The following is a 13,243-nucleotide window of genomic DNA, read 5'->3' as shown; positions in this document are numbered from 1 at the left end:
TGACTTGGATCGCCAATAATCATAAGACTCATGAAGAAAGTTCATATTTTTAAAACTTACAATTATCCATCCAGAATATTATGGGTGGTGGTAACCCAATTGGTGGTCTGCAGGGAAGGACCAAAGACTGGCCATTTCGAAGTATTATTGGTTCAAGCTTTTCTTTGGTCCACAACGGTGACCCTAATAAAATAAAATAATAACTTCTAAGTTATTTCTGCACTGGAAAACAAAAAAAGCACTATAAAGAAAGATAAACCAAACTTGTAGAGAAATAGTAACTTGGAATTTTTGGAAATTAAGATAAATTTTTCAAAAAATGATATTCATAGGATAAGTTCTAAGTCAGCAAGTCCATTTCTAAGAATTTACATTAAATAAATCCTTGAAGATACACAATGATTTTGTTAAAAGCATACTTTTCACAAAAGAACAAAAAACATTTATATATGTAAAAAGATTTGTGAAAGAAATAATGGTAAAGCTATACTTTTGAATAAAATAGTGTTAGATGTTGTATAAAGACAGTTAAACAATAAGTATAAGATTAATATAATAAACATGATATGTAGATAAGCCAAAAAGGTTACAAATTCAGAATGAGTTTGTTTTCAATATGTACACACTTATCTGCCTAGGTAAAAATATAAAAAACAGTAATTTCCTTGAATGAAAGGATTTGTGAACAATTTTTACATTTCTTTTTTGTTCATTTGTAGTTGATTTGTTCTGTAAAGAACAAATATTATACACATAATTGAAAAAAGCTTTAAAAATGATCAGACTTTCAAATGGCCACTGTTCTTTAAATACATGTTCCTGGGCTGTTGAGAGGATGTACTGACTATTGCAAAAAGAGTTACAATAATATGAAGATGATGAGGCCACTCTGTTTCCAGTGAAATTTTGATATAAAAATGTTTAAAGAAATATATGCACTCTAATGTTCATGTTCATAGCAACATTATTTACAATAGCTAAGATACAGAAGCAACCTAAGTGTCCATCAACAGATGACTGGATAAAGAAGTTGTGTGTGTGTGTGTGTGACATATAATGAAATATTGGGCTTCCCTGGGGCTCAGATGGTAAAGAACCTGCCTGCAATGCAGGAGACCTGGGTTCAACCCTGGGTCAGAAAGATTCCCTGGAGAAGGGAATGGCTACCCACTCCAGTACTATTGCCTGGAGAATTCCTTGGACTGAGGAGCCCGGTAGGCTATAGTCCATGGGGTGGCAAGAGTCAGACATGACTGAACAACTAACACTTTCCCTTTCACACAGTGGAATATTACTCAGCCATAAAACAGAGTGAAAATTTGCCACCTGCAGCAACATAGATGGACTTGTAGGGCACTGTGATAAGTGAAATGGGTCTCTTTGTACAGAGCGAGACAAACAGATGATATCATTTACATGTGGAATCTAAAAAATATAACAAATTATATTGTTATATATATATTGTGAATATATATAAATATATATATTTATGTGAATATAACAAAACGGCAGTGGACTCACAGACATATACTCACTCACAAACTAGTGGCTCCCAGTGGGAAGAGGGAAGAGGAGAGAGGCAATATAGGGGAAGGAATTAAGAACTACAAACTACTGTGCATAAAATAAGTTACAAGGATATATTACATAACACAGGAAATATAACCAATTTTTATAATATTTTTAAATGGAAATGGGAGAAAATAATAGCAAATGAAGCAACTGACAAACAACTAATCTCAAAAATATACAAGCAACTCCTGCAGCTCAATTCCAGAAAAATAAACGACCCAATCAAAAAATGGGCCAAAGAACTAAATAGACATTTCTCCAAAGAAGACATACAGATGGCTAACAAACACATGAAAAGATGCTCAACATCACTCATTATCAGAGAAATGCAAATCAAAACCACAATGAGGTATCATTTCACGCCAGTCAGAATGGCTGCGATCCAAAAGTCTATAAGCAATAAATGCTGGAGAGGATGTGGAGAAAAGGGAACCCTCTTATACTGTTGGTGGGAATGCAAACTAGTACAGCCACTATGGAGAACAGTGTGGAGATGCCTTAAAAAACTGGAAATAGAACTGCCATACGACCCAGCAATCCCACTGCTGGGCATACACACTGAGGAAACCAGAATTGAAAGAGACACGTGTACCCCAATGTTCATCGCAGCACTGTTTATAATAGCCAGGACATGGAAGCAACCTAGATGTCCATCAGCAGATGAATGGATAAGAGAGCTGTGGTACATATACACAATGGAGTATTACTCAGCCATTAAAAAGAATACATTTGAATCAGTTCTAATGAGGTGGATGAAACTGGAGCCTATTATACAGAGTGAAGTAAGCCAGAAAGAAAAACACCAATACAGTATACTAACGCATATATATGGAATTTAGAAAGATGGTAACGACAACCCTGTATGTGAGACAGCAAAAGAGACACTGATGTATAGAACTGTCTTTTGGACTCTGTGGGAGAGGGAAGGGGGGGATGATTTGGGAGAATGGCATTAAAACATGTACAATATCATATGAGAAATGAATCGCCAATCCGGGTTCGATGCAGGATACAGGAAGCTTGGGGCTGGTGCATTGGGATGACTCGGAGGGATGGTATGGGGAGGGAGGTGGGAGGGGGGTTCAGGATGGGGAACATGTGTACACCCGTGGCGGATGCATGTTGATGTATGGCAAAACCAATACAATATTGTAAAGTAAAAAAATAATAATAATAAAAAATAAAAAAAGAAGTAAACTCCAAAAAAAAATGGAGTATAACCTTTAAAATTGTGAATCATTGTATTATATACATATAACCTATATAATAAAGTACATCAACCATACTTCAATTAAAAAATGTTTAAAGAAGTAACACTTATACCTCAATTACCCATTTTATATTGAATTTATCTCCATCTGACTATATGAACTATGCTTATACATAAGATTCAGGAGAAATCAATGATTAGATCAATCTGAGGAAGAAGCATTTTTCTTACCCCTGGTGATTTATTCTGGACTTCTACAAAAGACACACTGGTTTGGCAAAACATTAGGCTGACGAAATGGGAAAAGTGGAAAAGGGTGACGATTTTCATGCAAAATAAAGTCAGAGTGCTGGCATCAGTGCCACTGCCTTCTTGTAAGGGTTATTTGGATGATGTAACAGATGCTGGTGTTGGAGCCAGACTTTACAAAGGGTCCTGTTCAGCGAACAGGTCTGACTTACTGGATGGACGGATGACAATGTTATTAGAAATCGCAGCCCCGCGTTCATTCCTGGCTGTACACTGATAGACTCCTTCATAGGTCTCTGCTTTCCCCTCGCTCATGATGTTGATTGTGAGGGTTCCTGAGCCAGGCTTCATGGTGACGAGAGGGTCTTTATCTATGTCAAAATGAGTACCATTTCGGGTCCAGGAAAAGCTGCCAGGCACACAGAGGATTAAGCTTGTTAACAGTCCAGAAAAACAGGATTACTTGCTCTTTAACAAATTCCTTGTAGTTTTATGAGTTTCTGAATAATTATACTTTAATATTCAATAAAAGCAATTTCATTGAATCGTGACTTAGAAAAAAGTGCTGACCATATATACTAAGGTACATGTCTTCATCAGAAGTACCAAAATCTGACTCAATAAAGAAACCATGCATACAAATTGCCTGTCATTTTTCAAAGAAAATATTGTAAGTAGGTCACCAAGGCACATCTTCTTAGAGCTTTATTAGCATTTTTATTGTAAACTCCATTGTTTATAGAATTGATAACCTGTCTATGAAAATTTGCTCCAGGGTGAAGTGTAACATGAAAGGCCTTTACAAGTACTAATATATGTGTATATTATAAGTGATCAGACTAGTGTCAAGTTACCACGAGGCAAAGTGTGAGTTGGGAGGAGAGGAAGACACTTGAATTCAATGGTATTTTAAATGTCAGGTTTCATTAAAAAAGTGCCCATTCTATATAAAATATATTTGAGAATTTTTAATCTAGAGATGATTTTGTAAATTTCTGGGAAAGTATTTCAAATTGGCAACTAAAAGCCTTCTTTTTCAGCTTTGTTTATATAAAATAAATGACTGCCTTATATAAAAGCCACAGAGGTCATGTAATCAAAGACTTGGTAACTGGTTACAAATGAACAATGGCCATGCTCTTACACAAGTATTAATTTCTAAACTTTTCCAAGCCCTCTTGGATTTCCCTTCCCACTGTTTATCCATTTAGTGGCAGTTGTCACACCTCCTAGGGCAGGAGGCAGTGGTAGCAGATGCTACTGGCTTATGGTAAATAGAGATTAAGGATGCTGTAAAATATCCTACAATGCACAGGAGAGCTCTGCCTCCATAACAAAAAATCATCCAGCCCAAAATATCAACAGAGCTAAGGTGGAGAAATCCTGCCTAACAGGGAGTTATAGGAAGTATTAAGTGAGTGTTAAAGTGAAGGGGACACTGTCCATCAAAGGACATTGCACTGGGGCTTAAGTACTCAAAAGTTTCTAATAATACAGCAGAACAGATTGTTTTAAGCCAGCCTTTGATGGAAATTTTTGATATCCTTAGGTATTTACTGCCAGTTAATTTTTTCCTCTGTGCCAGTCTGTGATAGATTAGTAAGGCTGGTCATAGACAAACTCAGAAATACAATATTGAGAAAATCTCCTTTCTATTTTATAACTTTAAAAATTCCACATTATATGTCCATAATAATCATCCAATTCTTGAAAACTTCCATATATTACTGGATAAGTTACAGATCACCCACTAAGGAGGTGTGGAACCTGGATAAGGTTACCTAGCATTATTGGGCATCAGTTTTCCCTCTATAAAATATATTGGCTGGACAAGATAATGTTTAATGTTTCTCCCAAGTCTAAAATGCTCTGCAGTGCTCATGCCAAGATACATATGAAGCGTCCTGAACTCTGCCATGTTTGGAAAACCACTTGGGGCTATTTTATAGATTTCGAGAGAGCTAGGAGAGATCTTAGAAGTTGTGTAATTCAGCGTCTTTATTTTATAGATAAAGACACCAAGGCCCATACAGAAGGAATTTGCCCGTGTCACAGGCTGTCAGAAGGCTCTCATGACATCTCCCCACAATTTTTTAGCATGTCACACATAAAGCTATCAGTATGGAAATGCAACCACCTGGGTTTTTAGGAAGAACCAACTGAATTTAATTAAAAGCAGAAAGACAAAACAATGAACCTACAGACATTATTAAATGACACCTTAATAATAGGTGAAAGTGTGAAAGTGAAAGTGTTTGTCGCTCAGTCGTGTCTGACTCTCTTTGACTCCATGGACAGTAGCCTGCCAGGCTTCTCTGTTCATGGGATTCTCCAGGCAAGAATACTGGAGTGGGTTGCAATTCCCTTCTCCAGGGGATTGTCCTTACCCAGGGATCTATCAGTGCTTCTTTTCAGTATTATAACAACAGAAAGCACACCTACCTTGGAGAAGGTTTCCCCTTTGCCTCACACTGGATTACAATATTCTCTCGAGGGTCAATAATGTAATCTTTTGGAGACTGTTGAGTGATGGTTGGTGGTTGCACCACTTAATTGTAGAAAGAAGAACAATGGATAGAAATAAATTATTTAATATTGTAATAGTAATCATTTTTTTTTCTGTATCAAAATCACTTACCCTAGACTAAATATGCTCCAAACGTTTTTAGTAATTTCTCTTGTGGCAACACACAACTCAGCAGATTTTTGGCTAAAAGACTCCTAAAATTTTGGAGTCAAGACATAACTCCCTTTTGGTAACTTTATATGTGTTTATAAAGCCCATTTTCCCACACTGAAAGTTTGGGAAATTCATTACCAATATAAGCTTAAAATTAAGATTTTCATTTCTGATGTAACAATGAGAAATTTCTCTGAGACCTTTGGTTCAAATGATGCTTTTTGATAAAATTTAAGTTACGAGGTAAATTTGCAACTTTATTAAAAAAGAGTAACTGATTTATAGTTCATTCCTGGGTTCATGTAAATGAATACACTGGTAACAAATATATTTGAGAAGCACTGTTAAAAAGATGATTAAATTAGAGACTTGACATGTCTTATTAGAGCCAGGAGGAAGGTGGCTACTAGGAACAGAGATAAAACAGGCTTATTTAGAAGAGGAATTGGGAAGCTCTCTGTTATAAGAAACAATATTCTCATTTCAGTCTTCAAAGTGCTATGTGATAATTTATTATCGCATTGTAGGAAGAAACTATTCTGACTCAGAACAACTGAATCTGAAAAAAACCTGGTATCTGGACATTTGATGTTCAAGTCACTCTAAATTACCATGCCCTCCTTCTTGTGAAATCAGAATCACAGAGTGTAGAACAGGAAGGGAAGGGAGAAATAATCTATTTTGACTTCTTCTGTTGCCTAATGCAGCAAAATAGCTTGACTTCCTAGGCAAGCAGAGAGAAGCAAAGTGTCCTGGGTACAAGGTAACTACCTTGCACACCTCCAAAGACAGCTGTTCACACAGACCACAATGGTTCTCAATCTGGTCACATCTAGAGATGATTCTGGTTGTCACACTGGGGTGGGAGTGGTCCTGGCATCTGGTGGGTAGAGGCCAGGGATGCTGCTAAAACATCTTACAGGGTACAGGACATCTTTATAATGTGAAGACTTGGTATTTGGTTCATTGAAGTTTTTCATATTTCAGACTGTCCCTTTCCTCTCCAACTATGCTCTGGGCTTCCTTTGTGAAACTTCTTCCATCTGCCAATCAAGTTATTTCCCAAAGCTTCATAACTGTTCTCTACCTTTGTCTTTCTTTCTTGTGCGGGAACTGTGCACATGACTAAACTGACTGCTTCCATGGCTGAAAAATGTCTTATAAATCTGCAGGCATGATTCTGTTTTCTTTGTCTCCAATCTTGTGTCTATTGACCAGACAGCTCTTACTAAATATCCAAAGAACACCTAAAATACAGATCAAAAATGGAGCTCATAATTGCCATCATTTACTGTGCACCTGTTAGCTGCAGGATACTGCACAGTGTCAATTTCAACTCCCTTTAGCAAGATCCATCCCCTTCCTTATCCTAAGCCAGCTGCTCCTTTCAGCCTCTGGCACTGTCCAGGGGAGCCTCATCCTTTCCAGCCCAGTCAGTTACCGACGCTGGGTAGCAGTTTGGTCTAACAATTAAGAACTAGTCTGTCTATTTTTTACCAGCTGTGAGAATTCAAGCAAGGTTCTTAACTTCTGTGAGCCCTCATTTCCGTAAAGGGAAAACCGGGTTTGAAAGTGGTATCTACCTCCTAGGGTTGCTGGGAAAATCAAATAAAACTACTTGTGCAAAATTCTTAGTCCATGCCAAACTGTAATGGTTCAGCGATATTACCTGTATTTAGATTATTATCATAGTCATTTTTATTTAGACCAACTTCACTTTGCAGAGATCCTTTAGGCTCTGGCAGTATAGAGTCTGGGATGATGGAAAGAAGCTTAGAATTCCCCACCAAGGGATCAGCAGGCATAGGTTGTGGGTAAGGGGGACTTTTAGGAGTGATTCAATCTGATTTCTTGTGCTTTTCTGCGAGTGACAGAGATGCAAGGGTGGTGGTCTCAGACCCAGAACTTAATGGAGCTGGTTTAGCTGCCACAAATCACGGCCAGGAGCTGACCATCTAGATGGAACTCTTTGAACAGTGCTGAGGTCACTGGGCAACCAACAACGGCTATAGAGTAACAAGGGGAAAAGGTGATTTTATACAATTGTCCTGGTTAATCCAAACCAAAGGATTTTTCAAATGCTTGAAAATTATTATTATTTTTTAGGTAGATGATAGGTGGTGCCCAGCTGTCAGAGGCAGCAGTTTTAGATTAGAGCATGCCACTCAGAAAGGATGTGAGTGGGGGTTGCTTGTCTTTTGTACACTTCCAAACAAGATTCAAACTCTCTGGGCCATTTTACTGATGACATTAAGAAACACTAGTCTACCCAGTCCTGCAGATTGAGCAAGTATATGAATGAACTCTGCTGAAGTACCTGCAAGTGCCCAACTCCTATATATATCCAAAGACATGTTTTTATTCCAGCCAGCTTTTAACAGCATTTAGAACCAGAAGTTCTCTTCCAATTTTGTGGTTCTCATTGAGTTACATCAGATGTGAATGAAGCGCAGAAGTTAGTAGTGCAGAATATTGGTAAAAGAAAAACAGTAATACCCGAGTTCAGAATTCATGCAGGGAATATATTCAACCTGCTTCTTGGATTTCATTGCAATGCTTAGCCACAGTAAACACACATGCTTAAAAAGACATTAGCCATGAAAATAAAATCGTGCATTTAATTCACAGTATTCATTCAAAAACAAAGACACAGTCAAATTTTCACACTGCCTGGTAATGACCGAAAGACACTTACAGTCTTCAAGAAGTTTTGCTTTTTCCCCATCAATATCAGCAGGTGAGTGGGCGAACAGGATTAAAGAAAACCAGATGTTAGTAATAGGAACGTTAGCACCCTGAAGATAATAGGGGCGTCTTGTCTATTTTACTTAACCTAAAAAACCAGTAGAGCAAAGGTGGAGCTGGTGAAGTAGCAAGAGAAAGAAACCCCCATTAAAGGTTTTGTTTATTCCTGAAGCAGTGATTTCTACAGAAACATAAGGGAAGAACAAAAGAGATGCTACAGGCCCCAAAAAATGATTCTTCCAGGAATAGCAATGGGTAATTCCATGCCATCCATGTTGTGCTGGACAAGTCATTATGTTCAATTTGAAAAATAGCCTAAATCTACAATTAATCTGAGTTGTCACATACTGTGTTGTGTCTGATCCTATTATTCCAGACATCACTATGCACATGGTAATGATACCTAACAATGGGACACTGCCACAAGGAGAGTGCTCCATCCAAGTCAAATCCAGCACTGATTTGAGGTTTTTCTATTTGCATGGTTAATCCCCATGTTGGTAATTGCACTTTTCAGACGGTTGACATATTTCTGCTTCAGAATGCCTCAGTCACCCAGGGCTGCTAGTACCTACCCCAAGCTGCAGAAGAAGTGTAAAGAACTGGGGCAGGAAGAAACTGCATTAGCATGCAATTCACATGATTCCGCTGTGCTGCCTGTCATTACTACTTGCAAAGGTTAATGCAGGAGTGCCTGGGTTGTCTGTGACTTTCTTTTCATCATGGTTCTGCCTCTTCTCCATTAGCAGCGATAATTGAGTTAGCCGTAGGTGACTGTTTCCCTCTGATTGTTAGATTGAGCAGTCAGATTAAGGGAGAATATATTTAACACAAGAGAGAACAAAAGCATTTCTCTCAATGCTTTTCTCTCACTTCTACATATCTGCTAGGGCAAATGCTTACTTAGGCATTCAAACTCCAATGGGCTTAACCAATCATATCTTTTTTTTTTTTTAATTGAAATTAAAGTCACTGAATGAATATCTTTTGAAAAGAAGTTGAATGTTGCATTTTCTTATACTTTAAAGATGTACAGCAAAGGGAGTCAACAAAGCATGGGGCCCATCACATCTCTTCTTCCCGTTGGCAGTTGCAATCTCTTTGGTTAAAAAAAAAAAAAAAAAAAAAGACATCACAACAATTGAATTGCCCCAGGAAAGTGTTATCTTCCTTGCACCTTGGAAAGCTTGCCAAACAGATGTTCTATTCAAGAAGCTAATGGATTTAAAGAGGTCATGTAGATTAGGGATAAAGAATAAATCAATTCTGAAGTACAGTAATTGTCCAGATTTGAAATTCTGCTTTCCATTGCAGGAAAAGTAACCCGTTGGCACTTAGCATTATCTGTAATTTTTCAGATGCCACCCAGCTCGGGGACAGTGCAGCATATATGGTGCTTTATTGAGGAAAGGGTGAGCTCCTATAGTAGCTGTTACTTGCTCCATTATAAATAGCAATTTTGCTGAAGACTTGTTTTATTCTCAACATTGACATCTTGGTCTTTAATCACCATTTTTAAAACAAAGACCTTTCACTAGGCTTTGATAAGAAACATTTTCTAGCTCTAAACTCATACTAAAGATTCAAAACTCAAAAGTGAACTTTGCCTTGTCTGAGTCAAGAGAAATGAGTCGGGGGTAGTCTGGGGATACGGAGGGGCGTGGGGCTGGCTGAGAGATGATCATTTTGCTCTCAGCATATGAAGGGAGAAGATGGAGAGGTGGGAAGGGGATAAACGGGGAGGTGGGCGGTAATCCGTGATCATTCTTTTTATTGGCGTATAGTTGCTTTACAATTCTGTTAGTCTCTGCCGTACAACATCGTGAGTCAGCTAAATGTTTACATATATTCCCCCTTCTTGAGCCTCCTTCCCCATCCCACCCCTCTAGGTCATCACAGAGCCCCGAGCTCCCTGAGCCACACAGCAGCTTCTCTCTAGCTATCTATTTCACACCTGGCAGTGGACACGTGTCAACGCTACTCTCTCAGTTCGTCCCTCCCTCTCCTTCCCTGCCTGTGTCCAAAAGCAATTCCTGCAGGATGGCTTCTATAAAAAGATGCCTGTTGGGAAGATCAGCTCACACTTCACTCCTTCTTGGGCCAGCCCCCTCAGTGGTACACCAAAAAGGACCTGAAGGGAGGGAAAGACTGACAGGGAGGGGACCATGTGTCTGACCCATTCGATGGCCTTTTCTAGAGTCTGATTCTTTTTTTTCCTAGGGACTGATTCTTTATAAACACCAGGTGCTGTTTGATTTGCTTTTCAGGATCACACAGACGTGTCCTCCATCCACACTGTTCAGAGTGATGGTAAATGCCGGGGAGGTTCTGGCTCCAGGGGCTCAGAGCTTTGCAATGTTAATACTTACGATCAAGAGGGACTTCCAGGGCACTAATCATCTGGCACAGGAAGAGCATCAGCGGCGCTCTGCCTGCAGATAAGCGCTTCTTTTTCGGCATTATTTTAAGCTGCATTAGCAGAGCTCCTGCTGAGCCCCACAAGCTGAATTTCCTTTTCTTTTTTCACAAAAGATTTGTGTGCAGTGTTTCAATAATTCTCATGCAGGAAACTGAAAAAGGATAGAGGAAGAATGAGTGTAATCTTTTTTTTTTGAAAGAAGGAAATGAAGAGAGGAAGTCTGCAGTTCAGAACATCAGTTCTGTATTATACATGAACTCTAAATGGGAGCTAACTTTTAAATATTTAACTCTGAGGACTGAAAGAATCATTTATTCATAAATCAGCTAAAATTAGGTCAGAAATATTTGCAATGATGTCAAGCAAAACCTGTTAGTGCCATCCTTCTGGTTTTCCCAGTTTAAATATCTGTGTTTATATCAGAGGCTACCATGTCTCTAATAGAGCAAGAAAACTTAGCTTTAAATCGGTTAAAAGGTGTGACTTTGAAGGGGAGGCCTAATGGCTTCTCTTTTCCAGAGATTCTCTCTGTGAAAGTTCAGGGTGTGGTTGTCAATTTGTTTCAAACCTCAAACACCGATTTACTGGCAGAGCCACCAAGAATACTGGCCTTTTCCATCTCTTACCTGGACTGTGGCAACAGACACGCCTGGGCTCTGAGTTCCAGGTCTTCCTCACTGCAGCAACCCTCTGAAGCAATGCTGACTAATTTTCTCAAAGGTCTTTGGTTAAATCATCAGAGTAGTCTCATGGACCTACCCAATAAAGTTCAAATACCCTTAAACAGGTAATAAAAAACTTCAATGATCTGGTCTGAGTTTATCCTACCAACCTTATTTCCTCCTATTTCGACATAAGTTATTATTTTTGTTTGTTTGTCAGTTTGATTGCCTGATTCTGCTTTTCTTTCTTGGGCCAGTCCTTCAATATGCTTTGAGTTTTCCCAACTTCTTGCCTTGGTTTATCCTACTCCTTTTACCTGGAATGTCCTCTCCATCAAATTCCCTCATCAGTGTCCAAAGGATTTCTTTATAGATCATTGAAAATGGAAACACAAGCTGACCACTCAAATAAAGTCATTTATTTCACCCTCTGAGAACCCCTGAAATTCCTTGTTTTATTCATCACGTTATTATACAGGTATATACTTTTGGGGGATATGCATGCTCTCTCCCCTACTACTTCAGGCAAAGATTGTGCCTCTCCCATCTTTGTAACCTAAAATAGTGTACCTGGCACATGAAAGTGTCTACCGTACATAAGAAAACATGAGCACAAACACAGAATGTCGGACAGGCTTCTGTCTGACAGCAGACTCCTGCGTGAAATGATGGGTATAATCTTCTCCCTAAGAGATGCGAGTGACCAATGGCTCTCTCTCAAGAAGGTAGGAGAGGTGCCATTATTTTAAACTAGGGTCACTTATGCAGTTTCATTACTGAATTATTTGTGTAATTGTGTATTTTTAAAATGTCTATCTTTCCCACTCAACTGAAAACCTCCAAAGAGTAGGGACCACATCTTCCCTGTTCCCTATCATGTCCCCAGAGCTCATCACAGTGTCTGGCATATGGTAGGGAGTAAATAATATAGGCAGAAAAAAAAAAAAGGCAGGGAAAGGGGAAAGATGAGGTTGTATTCAGAGAGGCACTCTGACCACAGTCTATCTAAGGCTATATTTATATTTATACTTATGTGCATGTATGCATGCTCAGTCATGCCTGACTCTTTGCGATCCCATGGACTGTAGCCTGCCAGGCTTCTCCATCCTTGGGATATTCCAAGCAAGAATACTGGAGTGGGTTGCCATTTCCTCTTCCAGGGGATCTTCCCAACCCAGGGATTGAACCCATGTCTCTGGAGTCTCCTACATTGACAGGCAGATTCTTTACCATCATAGCACCTGGGAATCCCTGGTTTCCTACCAGAATTCTTCAGTTTCTTACTCAATTCAGCATTATGGTCTAAAAGTCAGAAAACTATTTATCTAAAAGTCCTTTATATAAATCCTCTTGAAGAGGAGGCATTTTTACAAAGGTAACAGAGTGAAACCATAACTGCCTATATTTACACTACTTGGTTTGAAAACCAAACTCTTATCAATCTGGTCAAATCAGTTGTCATATTACGTCTGTGTGTGGAAGAGAGCTTAAATGTATAAAAGAGAAATGAAATGATGCTGATAACATGTGTTTTGCTAGCAACTGAGTTCTGATTTGAACATGATTATAACTGTAGTTGTGTATTTCTTGCAAAACAAATATAAAAATATGCTAAACAAATGCAAAAAATGCTAAACATAGACATTATACATATATAAATATTATTTTATGAATGAAACAGCCATACTGTGTGCTTTCATTTAAGA

At 38.6% G+C, this 13,243-nt stretch overlaps 1 protein-coding gene across 17 annotated transcripts in view; it reads right to left on the bottom strand.

The window, feature by feature from the left end:
• NRCAM (neuronal cell adhesion molecule) overlaps positions 1-13,243 on the bottom strand; it is a 249,991-nt gene that overhangs the window by 82,256 nt on the left and 154,492 nt on the right. For 11 of the 17 annotated variants that reach the window (XM_086396801.1, XM_086396798.1, XM_086396803.1 and 8 more), the window contains 5 exons: positions 10,826-11,026; positions 8,407-8,424; positions 5,474-5,579; positions 3,244-3,440; positions 61-183 (listed from right to left, as the gene is read on the bottom strand). In XM_086396801.1, coding sequence (XP_086252927.1) covers positions 61-183; positions 3,244-3,440; positions 5,474-5,579; positions 8,407-8,424; positions 10,826-10,931 — 550 coding nt within the window. In that variant the 5' untranslated portion in view covers positions 10,932-11,026. The remainder of the gene's footprint in view (positions 1-60; positions 184-3,243; positions 3,441-5,473; positions 5,580-8,406; positions 8,425-10,825; positions 11,027-13,243) is intronic. The other 6 variants (XM_086396800.1, XM_086396805.1, XM_086396809.1 and 3 more) reach the window with 1 other exon arrangement.

The sequence above is a fragment of the Bos grunniens genome, chromosome 4 (assembly GCF_055505025.1).
Source record: "Bos grunniens cultivar Pamir isolate PY7600 chromosome 4, Bosgru_T2T1.0, whole genome shotgun sequence".
Lineage (NCBI taxonomy): Eukaryota > Metazoa > Chordata > Mammalia > Artiodactyla > Bovidae > Bos > Bos grunniens.
The sequence above is the reverse complement of the archived record's forward strand: the minus strand, read 5'-3'. Positions and strand labels throughout refer to the sequence as shown.